Source organism: Amphibalanus amphitrite, unplaced genomic scaffold (assembly GCF_019059575.1).
Source record: "Amphibalanus amphitrite isolate SeventyFive unplaced genomic scaffold, NRLGWU_Aamphi_draft 000043F_arrow, whole genome shotgun sequence".
Taxonomy (NCBI): domain Eukaryota; kingdom Metazoa; phylum Arthropoda; class Thecostraca; order Balanomorpha; family Balanidae; genus Amphibalanus; species Amphibalanus amphitrite.
In genome coordinates, this window is record NW_024881539.1 from 876648 (window position 1) to 890133 (window position 13486).

General features: G+C 53.4%; 1 protein-coding gene and 1 long non-coding RNA gene across 2 annotated transcripts in view; both read left to right on the plus strand.

The window, feature by feature from the left end:
* Window positions 1–12983, plus strand: part of LOC122377350 (insulin gene enhancer protein isl-1-like) — a 50197-nt gene extending 37214 nt beyond the window's left edge. Inside the window, exon 6 of the mRNA XM_043357287.1 lies at window positions 11519–12983. Coding sequence (XP_043213222.1) covers window positions 11519–11710 — 192 coding nt within the window. The 3' untranslated portion in view covers window positions 11711–12983. The remainder of the gene's footprint in view (window positions 1–11518) is intronic.
* Window positions 1587–5758, plus strand: LOC122377358. Its single transcript, XR_006255848.1, has 2 exons — window positions 1587–3503; window positions 3926–5758. It is a non-coding gene; the product is annotated as an uncharacterized LOC122377358 (long non-coding RNA).
* Window positions 12984–13486: the final 503 nt, after the last annotated feature.

A 13486-nucleotide genomic window follows, 5' to 3' on the forward strand; every position in this document is an offset into this window, starting at 1 on the left:
CCGCCGCCGCCGCCGCTGCCGCCTCCTCGCCGGAATGATTGATGTTGAGACGCGCCATTGCTATGCTCGGCGCGCGCACGCCGCGCTTCGATCGGGCTCGTTTTTTGCAATGGACACCGGAGCCGACCGGCCTCTTCCTGGCGACCCGGGGCGGTCGCGTTTGTTTGCGATGGGGCGTAGGTGGGCGGCAGGCAGGGCGGCGCCCGGTGTCGGCCCGATGATCGGCTCGACTCGGCCCCGTATCGGACCCGATCGCGGCCCGACTGCCGCCCGGCCGGCGCCGCTCGGCCCACCGGCCGGCCCACCGGCCAATATCACCTAATGACTTCTTTACGCGGCCGGTACCACTCACAAACAGCGTCTATCGGCCGCTCTGATCAGATCGAGGCATCGGCCGGCCGGCGACCGGGTCCGCCGCCGCCGCCGCCGCCCGCCCGCCGCCTGCCGTCTGTCCTTCACAACTGTGAGGAGAGGATGTCCTGTCCTTCAGATTGGCCTGCTCTGTCCTAACAGATCGCGATGTTAGGTAATTCTTTTTTATTGCCTGGGAAGAAGACTTATTGAGAAGTTTGACTGATGGGAAGTTATGGTATCAGAAGTTATGGTATTGAGTGATACCATAACTTCTATCTCCCTTCAAATATTGTCCAACAACCTGGCGCCACGGCTAACTAATCCCGTCCCAATCCAAGAATTTTGCGTCACTCGTCTGAACTGTGTTTGGTCTCCTCTCCCCCTTTCTGTCTTCCTTTCCCTCTCTCTACCTGTCCTCCCTGTTCCTCGCCGCGATGGGTGCTCTATTTGCCTCCTCTCTGCTGACTGTCCCTCCCCTCCCCTCCCCCCGCCTCCCGTGGCTCCCGCCCAGGCAGTCGCCGGGTGCGCTGTTTGTGGAACAGGCTGCTCAGTCGAGTTAAAAGCCACTTTGTGGTGTTTATTGACTCGGGGTGGCCGGTCACACCTGCCAGGAGGCTGAGGCGCGCTGACAGCGTGACGTCAGAGACCCGTGCCGCGGGTGGCACGGCCCGTGCTCCGGCCCGTGTTCCGTGCCGAGGCCTGGGAACGGAGCAGGGCGCCTGGCGACCGGACAGGTCTATTGGCAGCGACACGCGCCGTTGGACGGGATTACAGTGACAAAACATCCGGCACTGCCGCCAAATACCGGCCGGGCCAGGCGGGACTGCAGCGCCGAGCACACAATGGGACAGGCCTCGACGCATTCAAAACTAGACTGCAGCGTTATATCGGCACCGTCCTGACGGCTGACGGTGAGCTCGGCTGGCGTTTAGCTGACCGGATCTGACTATTATCGCTAACCAAATCGCGACCGGTGACGCGGAATAAAAAATATGTGCGGTTCGACGCGAACTTATGCAGGAGCGCTGAATATTCTCTCATGCCTTATTGATTGAGGTCGGGCATGCGTCGTTTTGTTTGGGAAGACCTCATCCTCGGGGTGGTCAGCCCAAGTCATGCCTGGAGACGGACACCTAACATAGGCTGGACAGAGGCCAGAACAAGCTCAGTACATGCTTAAGGAGGTTCGGTACACGTTCTCACAGCGCTTATCCAGCCCTTATACGGGACAGTCGAGATTCGGTGTGGGCCGAATGCTATCCAAACACACTGTCAGTGCAGGGTCAGGGTGGACAAATACCAACTCTGTCGCCCGCGCGGCCACTGGCGGGGCATTCCACGATAGATCGACCAAGGCCTAACACCCGACCATTTTTGATTTTGATGAAATCTTGTCTATAGGGTTCTCTTATGCCCTGAAGTCAATGGTGACAACGCCAGGCCCCTACGGTCAGCGGTTTAGGAGATATAGCCCCGGGCATTTTGACGAGGTCACTCTGCAGAGTGATTTTTGAGGTGCTATATCTCCTAAAGTAATGAAGGAAATGCATAAAACCTGTACATCGTTGTGATGGCGGTGAAATGAGCAATTTATTGGCTATCTCGGATTTCCAAAAAAGTTATTTTGATTTTTAGCTGTGACGTCATCAATTTTTAAATTTTCTGGCTACCCCCCTAGTACATTAAAATTTGTCATTATTTTTGCTCAGAAATATAGATCGGTCAAGTTTCTTTTGACTGTCAAAAAATAAAAATGGTAATCTTTCTATAAATATTTTATTTTATTTTTTGAAAACAACTCTGTAATATGAAATTTGCATACATTTGCTCTGAAACGACAAATAGGTGCAGCTGGCACGGACAGTGGAAGGACTGGATTTATAAAACACCTAAATAATATTTTCTTGAATATTTTTCGCAACTGGAACAAAGCGTAAGATATTTTAATTTAACATTCTGTATTTCCCAAAAGTATGATTTAAATTGATCGAGCGTTACAATAACGTAAAACAATGTAGTTTGTTTATAGTAATGAGTGCAGACGATCAAGGGGAAAACCCTTGAAGCTGAGTCCGAGTTACTGTGATACAATTGTGCCCTAGTTGCGACCCACCCGCTGTGAACAAACAATGGGGGAACACTACACCGCCTGGTCGGTATCGCTCCGTGACAAACACCCCTCCCCCGGCGCGTCGGTCCACAGCCCACACGATCCGCCAGACAAAGACGTTATCATCGGAGACGCAAGCAATTTGCGTGTCAGTCTGGTGAAGGGCTGTGCCAGAGACGGTCTGAAGACTGCGCCATGACCAGGAATTATTGTGCTGACCCATTCAAGCGTCACAAAAGAAAAATAAGCCGACAGGTTCGGCTTGCAAGCAAGAGTTTGATCGATCAGGTGAACGATCCGCGGCTAAAGGAAGGCGACTACCTGTGTATAGATTGTAAGGTCAGGCTGACAAAACGACCAAAAAGTTTACCCGTGGAGGAAAGTTTGGTGTCACAGCCCCAAAGTGATTCTGGAAGTCAAGATGAAGATCATTCAGCACCATCGGCAGACACATCACTCTCTGAGGTGGAGGTCAACCGACAAATCACGGAAGACGTGCTCCCTCTTCTTGGCGTATCTCCTCTAACGACAAGTAAGTAAAAAATTTCTTACCTTTTTTCTTCCCAGCGTGTGTAACTAGTTTCACCAGCGCTAAAAAAACAAGTGTGTGTGTGAGTGTGTGTGTGTGTGTGTGTGTGTGTGTGTGTGTGTGTGTGTGTGTGTGTGTGTGTGTGTGTGTGTGTGTGTGTGTGTGTGCGTGTGCGTGTGCGCGTGCGTGCGTGCGTGCGTGTGTGTGTGTGTGTGTGTGTGAAATCTGACCTGTATTGAGACGAAGTTGAGCTTCGGCAGTTGATATCTATGCTGAAAAGAAGTCATATTTCTTTCACGTGTAGCAAAGCTCAGAAAATAACGGCTCCATTATGACCTTTACAGAAGGAAAAAACGAGCCGGAGAAGCGTGGTTCTGCGTCTGAAAAGCTGAAAAGGGCGTCAACGTCGCTGAAGCGGAAGTTTCAGCGTGCTTTGCAGACGGACATCCCGACGCCTGAAGGAACGCCTGCCAAGAGACGGAAAGCTGCTGACGACGACGAATTAGCCCGGTGAGAAAAATATGGAGTCAGGCGTTTATGGCGACGTTTAGTTCTGGTTAGCGATTTTTGATCATGGAATCGACAGAAAGAGTTTAACTTGCAAATAATAATAACCTTTATATTTCGATTGACTATGATCACATCCGCAAATGAGGATGATCTGGGTATATGTAAGTTCGTGCATGTGCAATTCTTTCCGGGGAGCAAAAATATGGGCAATGTATCTGAAATCGACGACGCAGAAGTTTTTCCGCTTTGAGGCAGTTTCCACCCATGGGGTATGTTGTTAACGATATCTACGAATGCTCGTATATATACCTAAAATCGATTTAAAGAAGGCTACGTGGATCCATAAAAAAGGCTATCTGTGCGCAGCGTGGATACTGCCGGTTAAGTTAATCAGTCGCTTCAACAAGTTGGTATTTCGGCAGGTATCGACAGCTGATGCAGGAGTTGAAGGAAACATATCAGTCCACGACGGACTACAAGAAGCGGCTGTCTATTCTGACGCTCTCGCCGTACCGGATCGACGAGACGGCGAAGTTCTTCGGCGCCAGCACGTACATGGCTTCTACGTTCTGCCTGACATCGGCGCCGACAGTAGAGGCCGTCGCATCAGCGAGGACAATCAGATGAAAGTTCGGCAATTTTATGAGTCGGACGAAGTAAGTAGAATGCTACCAGGCAAGAAAGACTATGTAACTGTTCGTAAAAAGGATGGGTCAAAGGAGAAGTTGCAGAAACGATTGGTCCTTGGCAGTCTCACGGAAATTTATGAACTTTACAAAAAAGATCAAAGCAACCCAAAGATAGGATTTTCTCGTTTTGCTGCGCTTCGCCCAAGAAATTGCGTGTTGGCAGGAAGTGCTGGCACGCATGCCGTGTGCGTATGTACTTATCACCAAAACCCCAAACTTCTCATCGCCGCCTTAGACCTCGGCAAACTGACCTATCATGACCTCATGAATCACTGTGTGTGCGATGTAACCAATCGGCAGTGCATGATGAATGAGTGCACGGAGTGTCCTGGTGAGGCGGGTATATATGGTTTCTTGAAAGCCATGACGAGCGACGGTGATGACAGCGACGAAGAAGACGACGATGACGCGGAAGTTAGGTACAGGCAGTGGGAAAGCACAGACAGGTGCACGCTTATCGAGAAAGTGGAAACGCGCGGCGAATGTGTCAGATTGTTATGTAGGCAAATACGAGCGCTGACAGTGCACCACTATCGGGCCCATACTCAGAGTGCGTATTTCGCGCAGCTCAAGGACAGTGCACCAGACGGAGAGGTGGTCATACAAGGCGACTTCTCAGAGAACTTCTCCTTCACTGTCCAAGACGAGGCCCAAGGATTCCATTGGGACACCTCGCAGTGCACAATACATCCCTTTGTCGCATACTGGCGGGACCAGGGCGAAGTGCATCATAAGAGCTTTTGTTGTATCACGGATGATAGGAAACATGATCCCGCTATGGTGCATGTATTTTGTGACGAAGTTGTTCGAGAGATCCGTGGCGTTGTTCCGCAGCTCACGAAGGTTCACTACTTTACGGACGGCTGTGCAGCCCAGTATAAGAACCGGTACAATTTTGTAAATATCTGCCATCATGAGGAGGATTTTGGTGTGAAGTGTGAATGGAATTTTTTTGCGACCTCGCACGGGAAGGGTGCTTGCGATGGCATTGGCGGTACTGTTAAGCGAGCAGCGTACCAGGAGAGCCTCAGGCGGCCTTACAGTGACCAAATTTTGGATGTGGAAGCACTGCACAGCTACCTGGTTGGTCAATTTCGGTCAGCTATCCGATTCATTTTCGTTCCTAGTGTCCGAGTGGCGGAAAAGAGGCAGATGCTCAAGGCCCGCTTCGCTAAAGCTGTTGCAATCAGAGGAACGCAGCGCTACCATAGATTTACACCTGTGACTGTATCATCTCTTAGAGTTCACGAACTCTCAACGGATGAGGGTCGTGTCGTGAGCATGCATGCTCGGACGAAACGTTCCAAGTAAAAAGTGTGTTTGTGTGGCCGTGATCTCGTTCCTGTCTTGGTGCTTTGCCGTCTGTTATTGCAACTGCAATAGAAATGCACTCCGTTGTTTATGGCTTTTATTGCATCCAGCGTTGAAAATGATGATTCGCTGATAAAATACCTAGTCACATTACACCACCTTTTGCCTTCCTGAAACTACCAATTATTTTGTTCGTTTATAATTAGTCGGTTCGTAAATATGCTTTGCAAATCGACTGTCGGTTGGTCATTTGAGCTACGTTGATAAACAAGGCAGCTGTGGCAGCTCAAAAGTATGTATAATTTTGCCATTATATTGACTCCTGTGCAAGTAATATTAAAGTTCTTTTTTTTTTGTTATCAAAAGTGAAGTTAAAGAGAAGAATATTATATGCCGAAACCCAGATAACCTCTTTTTGGAAGTAACTGGTCCTCGCAGATGTGTCTTATATTGCTTAATAACCCGATTCTGTAAATCAGAGTTTGTAGTGCGATTTTCAAAAAATAAAATAAAATATTTGTAGAAAGATTACCATTTTTGTTTTTTCCCAGAAGAAAGGAAATTGACGGAACTTTATTTCTGAGCAAAAATAATGGCAAATTTTAATGTACTAGGGGGGTAGCCAGAAAGTTTAAAAATTGATGACGTCACAGCTAAAAATCAAAATCATTTTTTTGAAAATCCGAGATGGCCAATTAATTGCCCATTTCACCACGATCACAACGATGCAAAGGTTTAATGCATTTCCTTCATTCCTTTAGGAGATATAGCACTTCAAAAATCACTCTGCAGAGTGACCTCGTCAAAATGCCCGGGGCTATATCTCCTAAACCGCTGACCGTAGGGGTCTGGCGTTGTCACCATTGACTTCAGGGCATAAGAGAACCCTGTAGACAAGATTTCATCAAAATCAAAAATGGTCGGGTGTAAATCTGATAAAATTTTGGTCGATCTATCGTGGAATGTGGAATGCATTGGAAGTCGCCAGCGACTTCCAATGCATCCCTCCGCCGAGATACGCCCACATCGTATTTCATTAAACAAATCACTGCGGCCAATCTGATGAACCGTACCCGAGCTTGCAGGCCATGCCAGAGGGCCGAGGCACAGTGCAGTGCGCATTTTCAACTGCAGCTGTGACAGTGAACCCCGCAGGTCACCAATCATTTCCAGTCACAGGTCCTCAAGTCCCAGTCCTGACAGTCCGCAGTCATCACAGCCCACAGTCCTTACAGCCCTCAGTCCTCTCAGTCCGCAGTTCCAGTCATCAGTCCTATATATTTACCGATCCTTCCGTTCTCCTGGACTGTGATCGTCTCTACCCAGTTTCTAAGCGGCGAGCCCTCCCTCGCTCTGGGACCGGGTCCGCACCGAACACCCCCGGCCTTGCGTCCTTGCCATGTCTCTCTGCTGTGACAGACTGACGGACGGCAGAACAGGCGGCTTTGGCGGCCGGGCCGGCGCGGCGGCGGTGGCGGCGGCGGCGGCGGCGGCGGCGGCGGTGGTGGGGCGGTGGTGGGGCGGCGGCAGCGGTGATGGTGGTGGAGCTAGGGTTGGTGTGGGACTGGCGCGGCGGCTCCGGTGACAGTGAGAAGAAAAAAGGAAAAGGGACGGGACAGCGTAGATGGCCCAGATCAGTTTAAAGGCCACAAGGAAGTCGGGTTATTGAAGCGCTAGAGGGGATAGTCAAGTCAGCTCGAGTGGTGGCAGGGGCCAGGAGGATCAGGTCAGAAGTAAGAGACAGGGTATAGGTGGGACAATGGTGGAAGCAGTAAGGGGTCCAGGTTAGTTGCGGAGGCGGAGGCGCGCCTGGGTCGCTGTCGGCCGGTCAGCGTGACAGTCCGTCGTGGCGGCGCTCCCCGGACCAAGCCGCGCTGCCTGTCACATAAATATTAATGTGGACCGGCGCGGCGGCCGCGGAGCGCCGCCACGGTTTACGGGGCCCAGCCGAGCGGGCCGGCCGCGCCCTGGCTGCCCACCGACCGTGACACACGACCGACACCCCGTCTGACACCGGCGACACCGCCGTGACAGCGCGGCGCCGCCGGCGACGGTCCGCAGCGGCGCCGCGCCGCGCCAGACGCGGAGGCGGCCGGCAAGGCCCCGGCGCTTCCCGGCGCTCTCCAGCGCGGCGGCTTCCCCAGCACAGCCGGGCGCGGCGCATGACCTGGCCTTCCCGGCACGGCCCGGCGGCCTTCCTGACTTGTCCTGCCGTCTTGGTGAGCCAGTGTGACGTCTCCCGAGTTGAAAGCTCAGCCGACGTCCCTGCTTACACGCTACTGACCAGCTCGACACTCCATGTGGGAGGGAAGAACACATGTCGACGTGAGCCGACCACAGCCATGAACAGAGATGTTGATAAGGCTGACTTCGTCTTGCATGACCGCGTCTTGCACGTTCATGTGACGGAACCCCAGATCAAAGCCAGCTTTCAGTCAGGGTTTCAGCCACGAGTGGCTCTGGCATTGAGACTTGACCTTGGCCCTGACAACTGCTGTGGCAATGACAATGCCTCCAGTGTTCGAAATCAGCGTCGAGTTTCGACTTTGGTCAGCAGTCCCTTAGGCCCGCCGCAATCATGAAGCGCATATAAAACAGCAAAGCCTTTGCGACTTGCGCCTATCACTCAGTCCAGTTTCATCCAATCCTGTTCGCTTTTCCTTCGTGTGTATATCTATGTTGAAACTTCTAGATAGTCTCTTCACCTGTTTGTGCAAAGCGAAGTTCCTTGCCTGTCTGGCTTCCGTATGGCTAACTTCCTTGGCAACAGTTTGTGAGAACCTCAGTGTCCTTTTATTCGTGTCCCGTCCTTTAAATCTTTTAGTAAGGTCAGTAGTATTCAAAGCGTATATTTTGTGCCCTTTATATTCATTTATTTCTCTTTTTCCGATTTCACTTAACCCGCCTTTAATGGTCTGTATGCTGGTGGTGGTGATGACCTCCATGATGCAATATAGTGACCCTAGTAGTGACCCCTGTTGTAACCCAAATTGCGACCTCGGCTGACCTCTTATGTCAGCCTCGCTGACCTATGTAGCAGTGACCCCGACCAACCAGCCTACTGTGACCTGGTGGACCCAGTGGCCGGCAATAGCTCCCGCTGACCCATTAGTGACCCCGACTGACCTCCGCTGACCCCGACTGACCCCGACTGACCCCGGCTCTGACCGGACGGTGACGTCAGCCGGCGGACGGCGTCATCCGAGGCGGCTGCAGTGGCGCGCCGTCCGGCGGCGGGCCGCCTTTGATGAGGCCGTGGCGGCGCCGGCCGGCCCGATCTGACGGCCCGATAGCGGCCGCGTGGCGGCCGGCTGCACCCTGGCCTGCATAGGAGCCGCCGCCGCGCGCGGAGCACCCCGGCCGCCATGTTTTGTGGGGGATGGGGACACGAGGGTGACCTGGGGAAAGGAGGAGAGAGGGGAGAAGGGGATGGCGGAAGAGGGGAGGATGCCATTTACCAAAGCAGGTCTAAAGGCCACCTGGATGCTACGTCACATGCCACATAATAATGACCCCGGCACACCATTGCACCCTATGCTGCACACTGCACAGTGCACAGTGCACTTATCTCGACAGCAGTGTCAAATATAATTCAGCTCATGTAACTCCTGAGTCCCGACAATCGCGGTGGTCCGAGGACTGTGCTGCCGCGAATGGGTCAGCCGACGGACGGGTCAGGGCGGACGGCGGCGTCCTTTGGTGCGCGGTGCACGCCGACTGGTGTCGTCTGAGCTGCTGGTCGTGCACTTCTGGTCCGTTCCGGCCACCCCCGCTGGCCGCCCCCGCCGGCCGCCCCCGCCGGCCGCCCCCGCCCTCACCCGGAGCCGCCCGTCGCGCCCGCCCTGTCCACGGTCACCCGACCCATTGGCTTTCTCGGGGCGCTCCGCCGGCGCCGGCGCCGCATTAGACCGGCCCACAAAAAGTCGATGGCCTGAACAAAAACGTCGCCGCCCGGTCGCCGCCGTCTTCGACAGCCTGCACGCGCCGCGAGCTCTTTCCCACGTGAAGTGGAGCTGGCCGGCGCCGTCGGCGGCGGCAGCGACGGCGCGTGTCTGGCATTCTTCACCGTCGCGTCGGCGCCGGCCGGACCGCCGTGCATCAGCTGCGGCCGCTCGGCTGGCCAGTGTTTGTGTTGCCGATAGGTGCCATCCATCGCGGCGTGCCATTCTCTCCTGGCACGCCATCGGCGCCGCTCGCAAACCATCTAAATCACACGGCTTCTTTCAGAGCCGCCTCGGCCGCGGCGCGAAAAACAGCCACAAAACCACTCATTTGCGAACATCAGTCATACATTGCTACAGATTGCTGTATACGGTGGCTAAGTGGCTAATTTATCTGTGGTGACGGCCGACCGGCTCGCCCGGCCCGTGTACGTAAACACAAACAGTGCCGTACGCCGGCGGGCTTTTAGCTCGTGTAAGCAGACAGGCGGCGGCTGAGTGACGGCAATAACTCAGCGGAAAACAGACCGGGTGCGGGCAGCGGCCGGCCTGGCCAGGAGATGGGCGCGCCGCCGCCCGCATACCGCCCCGCCAACGCGCCCGGCCCGCGCAGTTACTGGCTGGCCAGCCGCCCGGCTGCCCAGCTGGTCAGTGGTCAGCAACAGCGGGTCAGTTGCTGAGCTGGTCACTGGCCAGTGGTCAGCCGCTCAGCTGCTGACTGTTGTGGTCAGCTGCACGAGCCGCTGATATTATTGATGGGCCTGCTAGTTAAATGGTCTTCAGCCTGAGCTGGCCATTCATTCACTTACTAAGATGATCAGCCATCCACCATAAAAGGATGACATCGTTTCCTGGGCCGCTCAGTAAGCTAAAAATGTTTGTTTTTACATATGATTAAAATGCATTTTTATTTATAGTGGTTATCGTGTGCGTCTTCCAACACAAAAATAGCCCAGTATCGTCGATCAAACGTTGATTGCCCCAACAGGGACATAGGTGCGTGTGAGGCTGCGTTTTGGGGCCCGCCACCCCTCTGTCGCCCAGGAAGTTTGGTGGTCGGAGGTAATCCCTGGTCCGGATACACTATACCTGTTGACGTCGACCCACAGCCGGCGGCGAGGACGACGTCCTGGCGGTGGCGGGGGCGGGGGCGGCGCTCTATTGATTTTAACACCTGTAATTAGTGCGGGGTCCGGCGCGGCGACAGCGGCCGCCCGTCGCCGCCCTCAGCTATTACCGCTATTAGTCGGGCCGTTAGCGCCCGTACCGGTCCCCGGGAGGCGGCCCGCGCCCCGGGGCACACTCCACCGTCCCTTCAAATAGCCCGTGCGGATGAGTGACGACAGGCCGGTCAACATGAGCCATTTTAATTCTACCCGTAATGAAGGCGTCAGAAAGCTGTCCGACACGGGCCAGACGGCGAATTATTGATGACGGTAGCCACTTGTGGAATAAGGAGGCGTTAATAATAAAGCTAGGTGGTGACGGATGGGCGGCGTCGCTCAGCTAATTGCGAGTGCTGCTGATTAAAGCGGAATCGGTATTGTACGTGACGGTAATCCAGCGGCTGGCGTGAAAATGACGCCGTCATTCTATCATGGATGACCGGCACTGGCACGTGCGGCCTCACCGCAATGGGAGCGTTGCATGACCCCCAGAAGATAGGTAGGCGACAGCGAGGAAGGTGAATGACCGCGTAACAAAGTCGATAAGGTGTCATACCCAATAATGGGATGCGATATTCATGATTGTTGGGAGGTTGTGTGTTTTAAATACTGCATAAATTTATACGTCGTTGCCTGATGCAATATGGCATGATGGACTTTCTTCACCTAATTTCTGATGATAACTAATGAACTAGTGAAATCGACATTGTTCGTGAAGGTATTCAAGAGACCAGACACGCTGCCTGTTACATCGTTGTAATTGGCTGTTTATTTGTTTACTTTTTGTGTTGCCATGCAGATTTTCTAACTTGTTGATCTACTTTAGATCCGTAATGACCACGCTATTGACATGCATATTAGCTCTACTTGTCCTTCAGTCTGTGACGTTTTGTCCCTTCCGTTCTCAGATGCACGGTTTCGGCGCCGAGCCGCTGCCGCTGGCGCCCCCGGGCGGTGACCCCGGCTGCCTGAGCCGGAGCGACGCGCAGCTCCACCCGCCGCCGCCGGCGCCGCCGGTCAAGTACGAGGCTGACGTCGGCTCCGACTCGTACGTCTCCTACCTGGAGAGCGACGACAGTCTGCACACGTCCAGCCCATGAGGGCGGCTCGGCGCCCGCCCCCGCCCCCGCCCCCGGTCGGCGGCCGGCGCCGGGCCCAGCCGCCAGTGAGCCGTGTGGGCCGCCCGCGCCGGGCTCAGTAGGACGGACAAGGTGCGGCGGTCCGCCACCCACTCGACTGGGCAGTACCGCGGTCGGCGCGACCACTCTCGCTGTGATTTGACGCCCATACACCGGAGCGCGTTCAGACTAGCGTCTCGATGCTCGCGGCCTTCACACACCAATGTCCGTCTTTTTCGCATTATTGCGGTTTAGGGGACCAAACCAAACGGAGCCAGCCTGCAGGACGGTGCCACCACAGCTGACCCAGCTGACGATTGACGAGCCTCATGTCCAACCACTCAGTGTTTGTCTATTTCGTCATGGCTGATTCAAGAACCTCTGAAACTGATCTGGCTAGGGCGTATGGCCTCTGGCCAGTTCGGGGTGGGGCAGTAGTGTTTAACCGGCCGCGTGGCGCCGCTGAGTGATGGCCAGCTGATGTCACTGATGTGAGCCGCCGACAGTGTCAGGCTGATGTGACCCAGAAACAGGCGGTGTTGGTCTTCGGTCAGAGCTACCACGGTTGAGCTGGTCAGAAAATAATCAAATTAAACGGTTACAATCTTATAGTTTTGTAACACTATTTCAGTTATTGCGTCGTCATTCAATACGGTATTTGTTAACTTCAAAATTAATCTTCTCGGTTGGGCTGCAATCTCATAACAAAGGTCACAAAACACCAAACTTTGTTCCATTAAAAGATATGGTTTTCGAAAGGCATCGAAAGACAAACAATGCCATTAGTTAAATAAATAATAATATACACATTTTATATGATTCAAAGACGGAATTCTTAAAATGTTTTAAGAAGTGACGAACTTTAATTACATTTTCTCTGTCGATATTACACCGATGCTCTGACCTGGCGATATGAGTTAGCTGACCTGGGCTCATCGTGCAGTGAAAACTGAACACTACACTTACCCACAGAGGTGCGCTCGCGGCACCCCGGAGCAGGGTTGTATACGACTCAATCAATAGCAATCAATTCAATCACGACAAATTTGGGAAACCAATCAAATCAATCAAGTCAGAGCAGTTTTCGGGAATTGATTCAATCGACTCAAACGCGACAATGAAAGGAATCAATCAACTCAATCAAACAACTCAAACCAAGACATACATTAGGTTTTTTGCCCCACCAACTTGGAAAAGTGTCCATAGCAGTCTGGTGTACCTACCTACCTACCTACCTACAGAAGAAACATAAAAATATTGTCATTTAACCCTCGCCGGACCTATTGGTTTTCTACATACGCGCCGGCCGAGGGGGGGGCGGGTACGACCCCCCCCCCCCTCGCCGTTTCGCCCCTGGTGGAGCTAGCGCGTCGCGGAAAAAACGAGCGTGTGCGCCGTTACGAGACGCAGAGATTGGTACCCGATTTTAAGGTCCTAGGTCAACCGGTGACCTCTGAGGTCAGGTCAAGTGCCCCAAGGTACGGTTCAGTTTTTGGTGAATAACTTCGCAAAAAACGGCCGCAGAGCGCTGATTTTGGCAGCATCGTGTTCGCTTTGCTTAGGCGCGTCGAATGATATACTTTTTGTCCGGGTCAGGTCAACTTGGGGTGTTGACCTCAGGTCAAGGTCAGGTCAGCACCCCCAGGTCACGAAGTTGGTCGAAAGAGGTCATGTCGCATATCATTCGATTCGGCAGGCCTTCCTGAGTCCATTGGTGGCTTTCCCGACTCGCTAGCTCAATTTGATCAAGAGTTATTG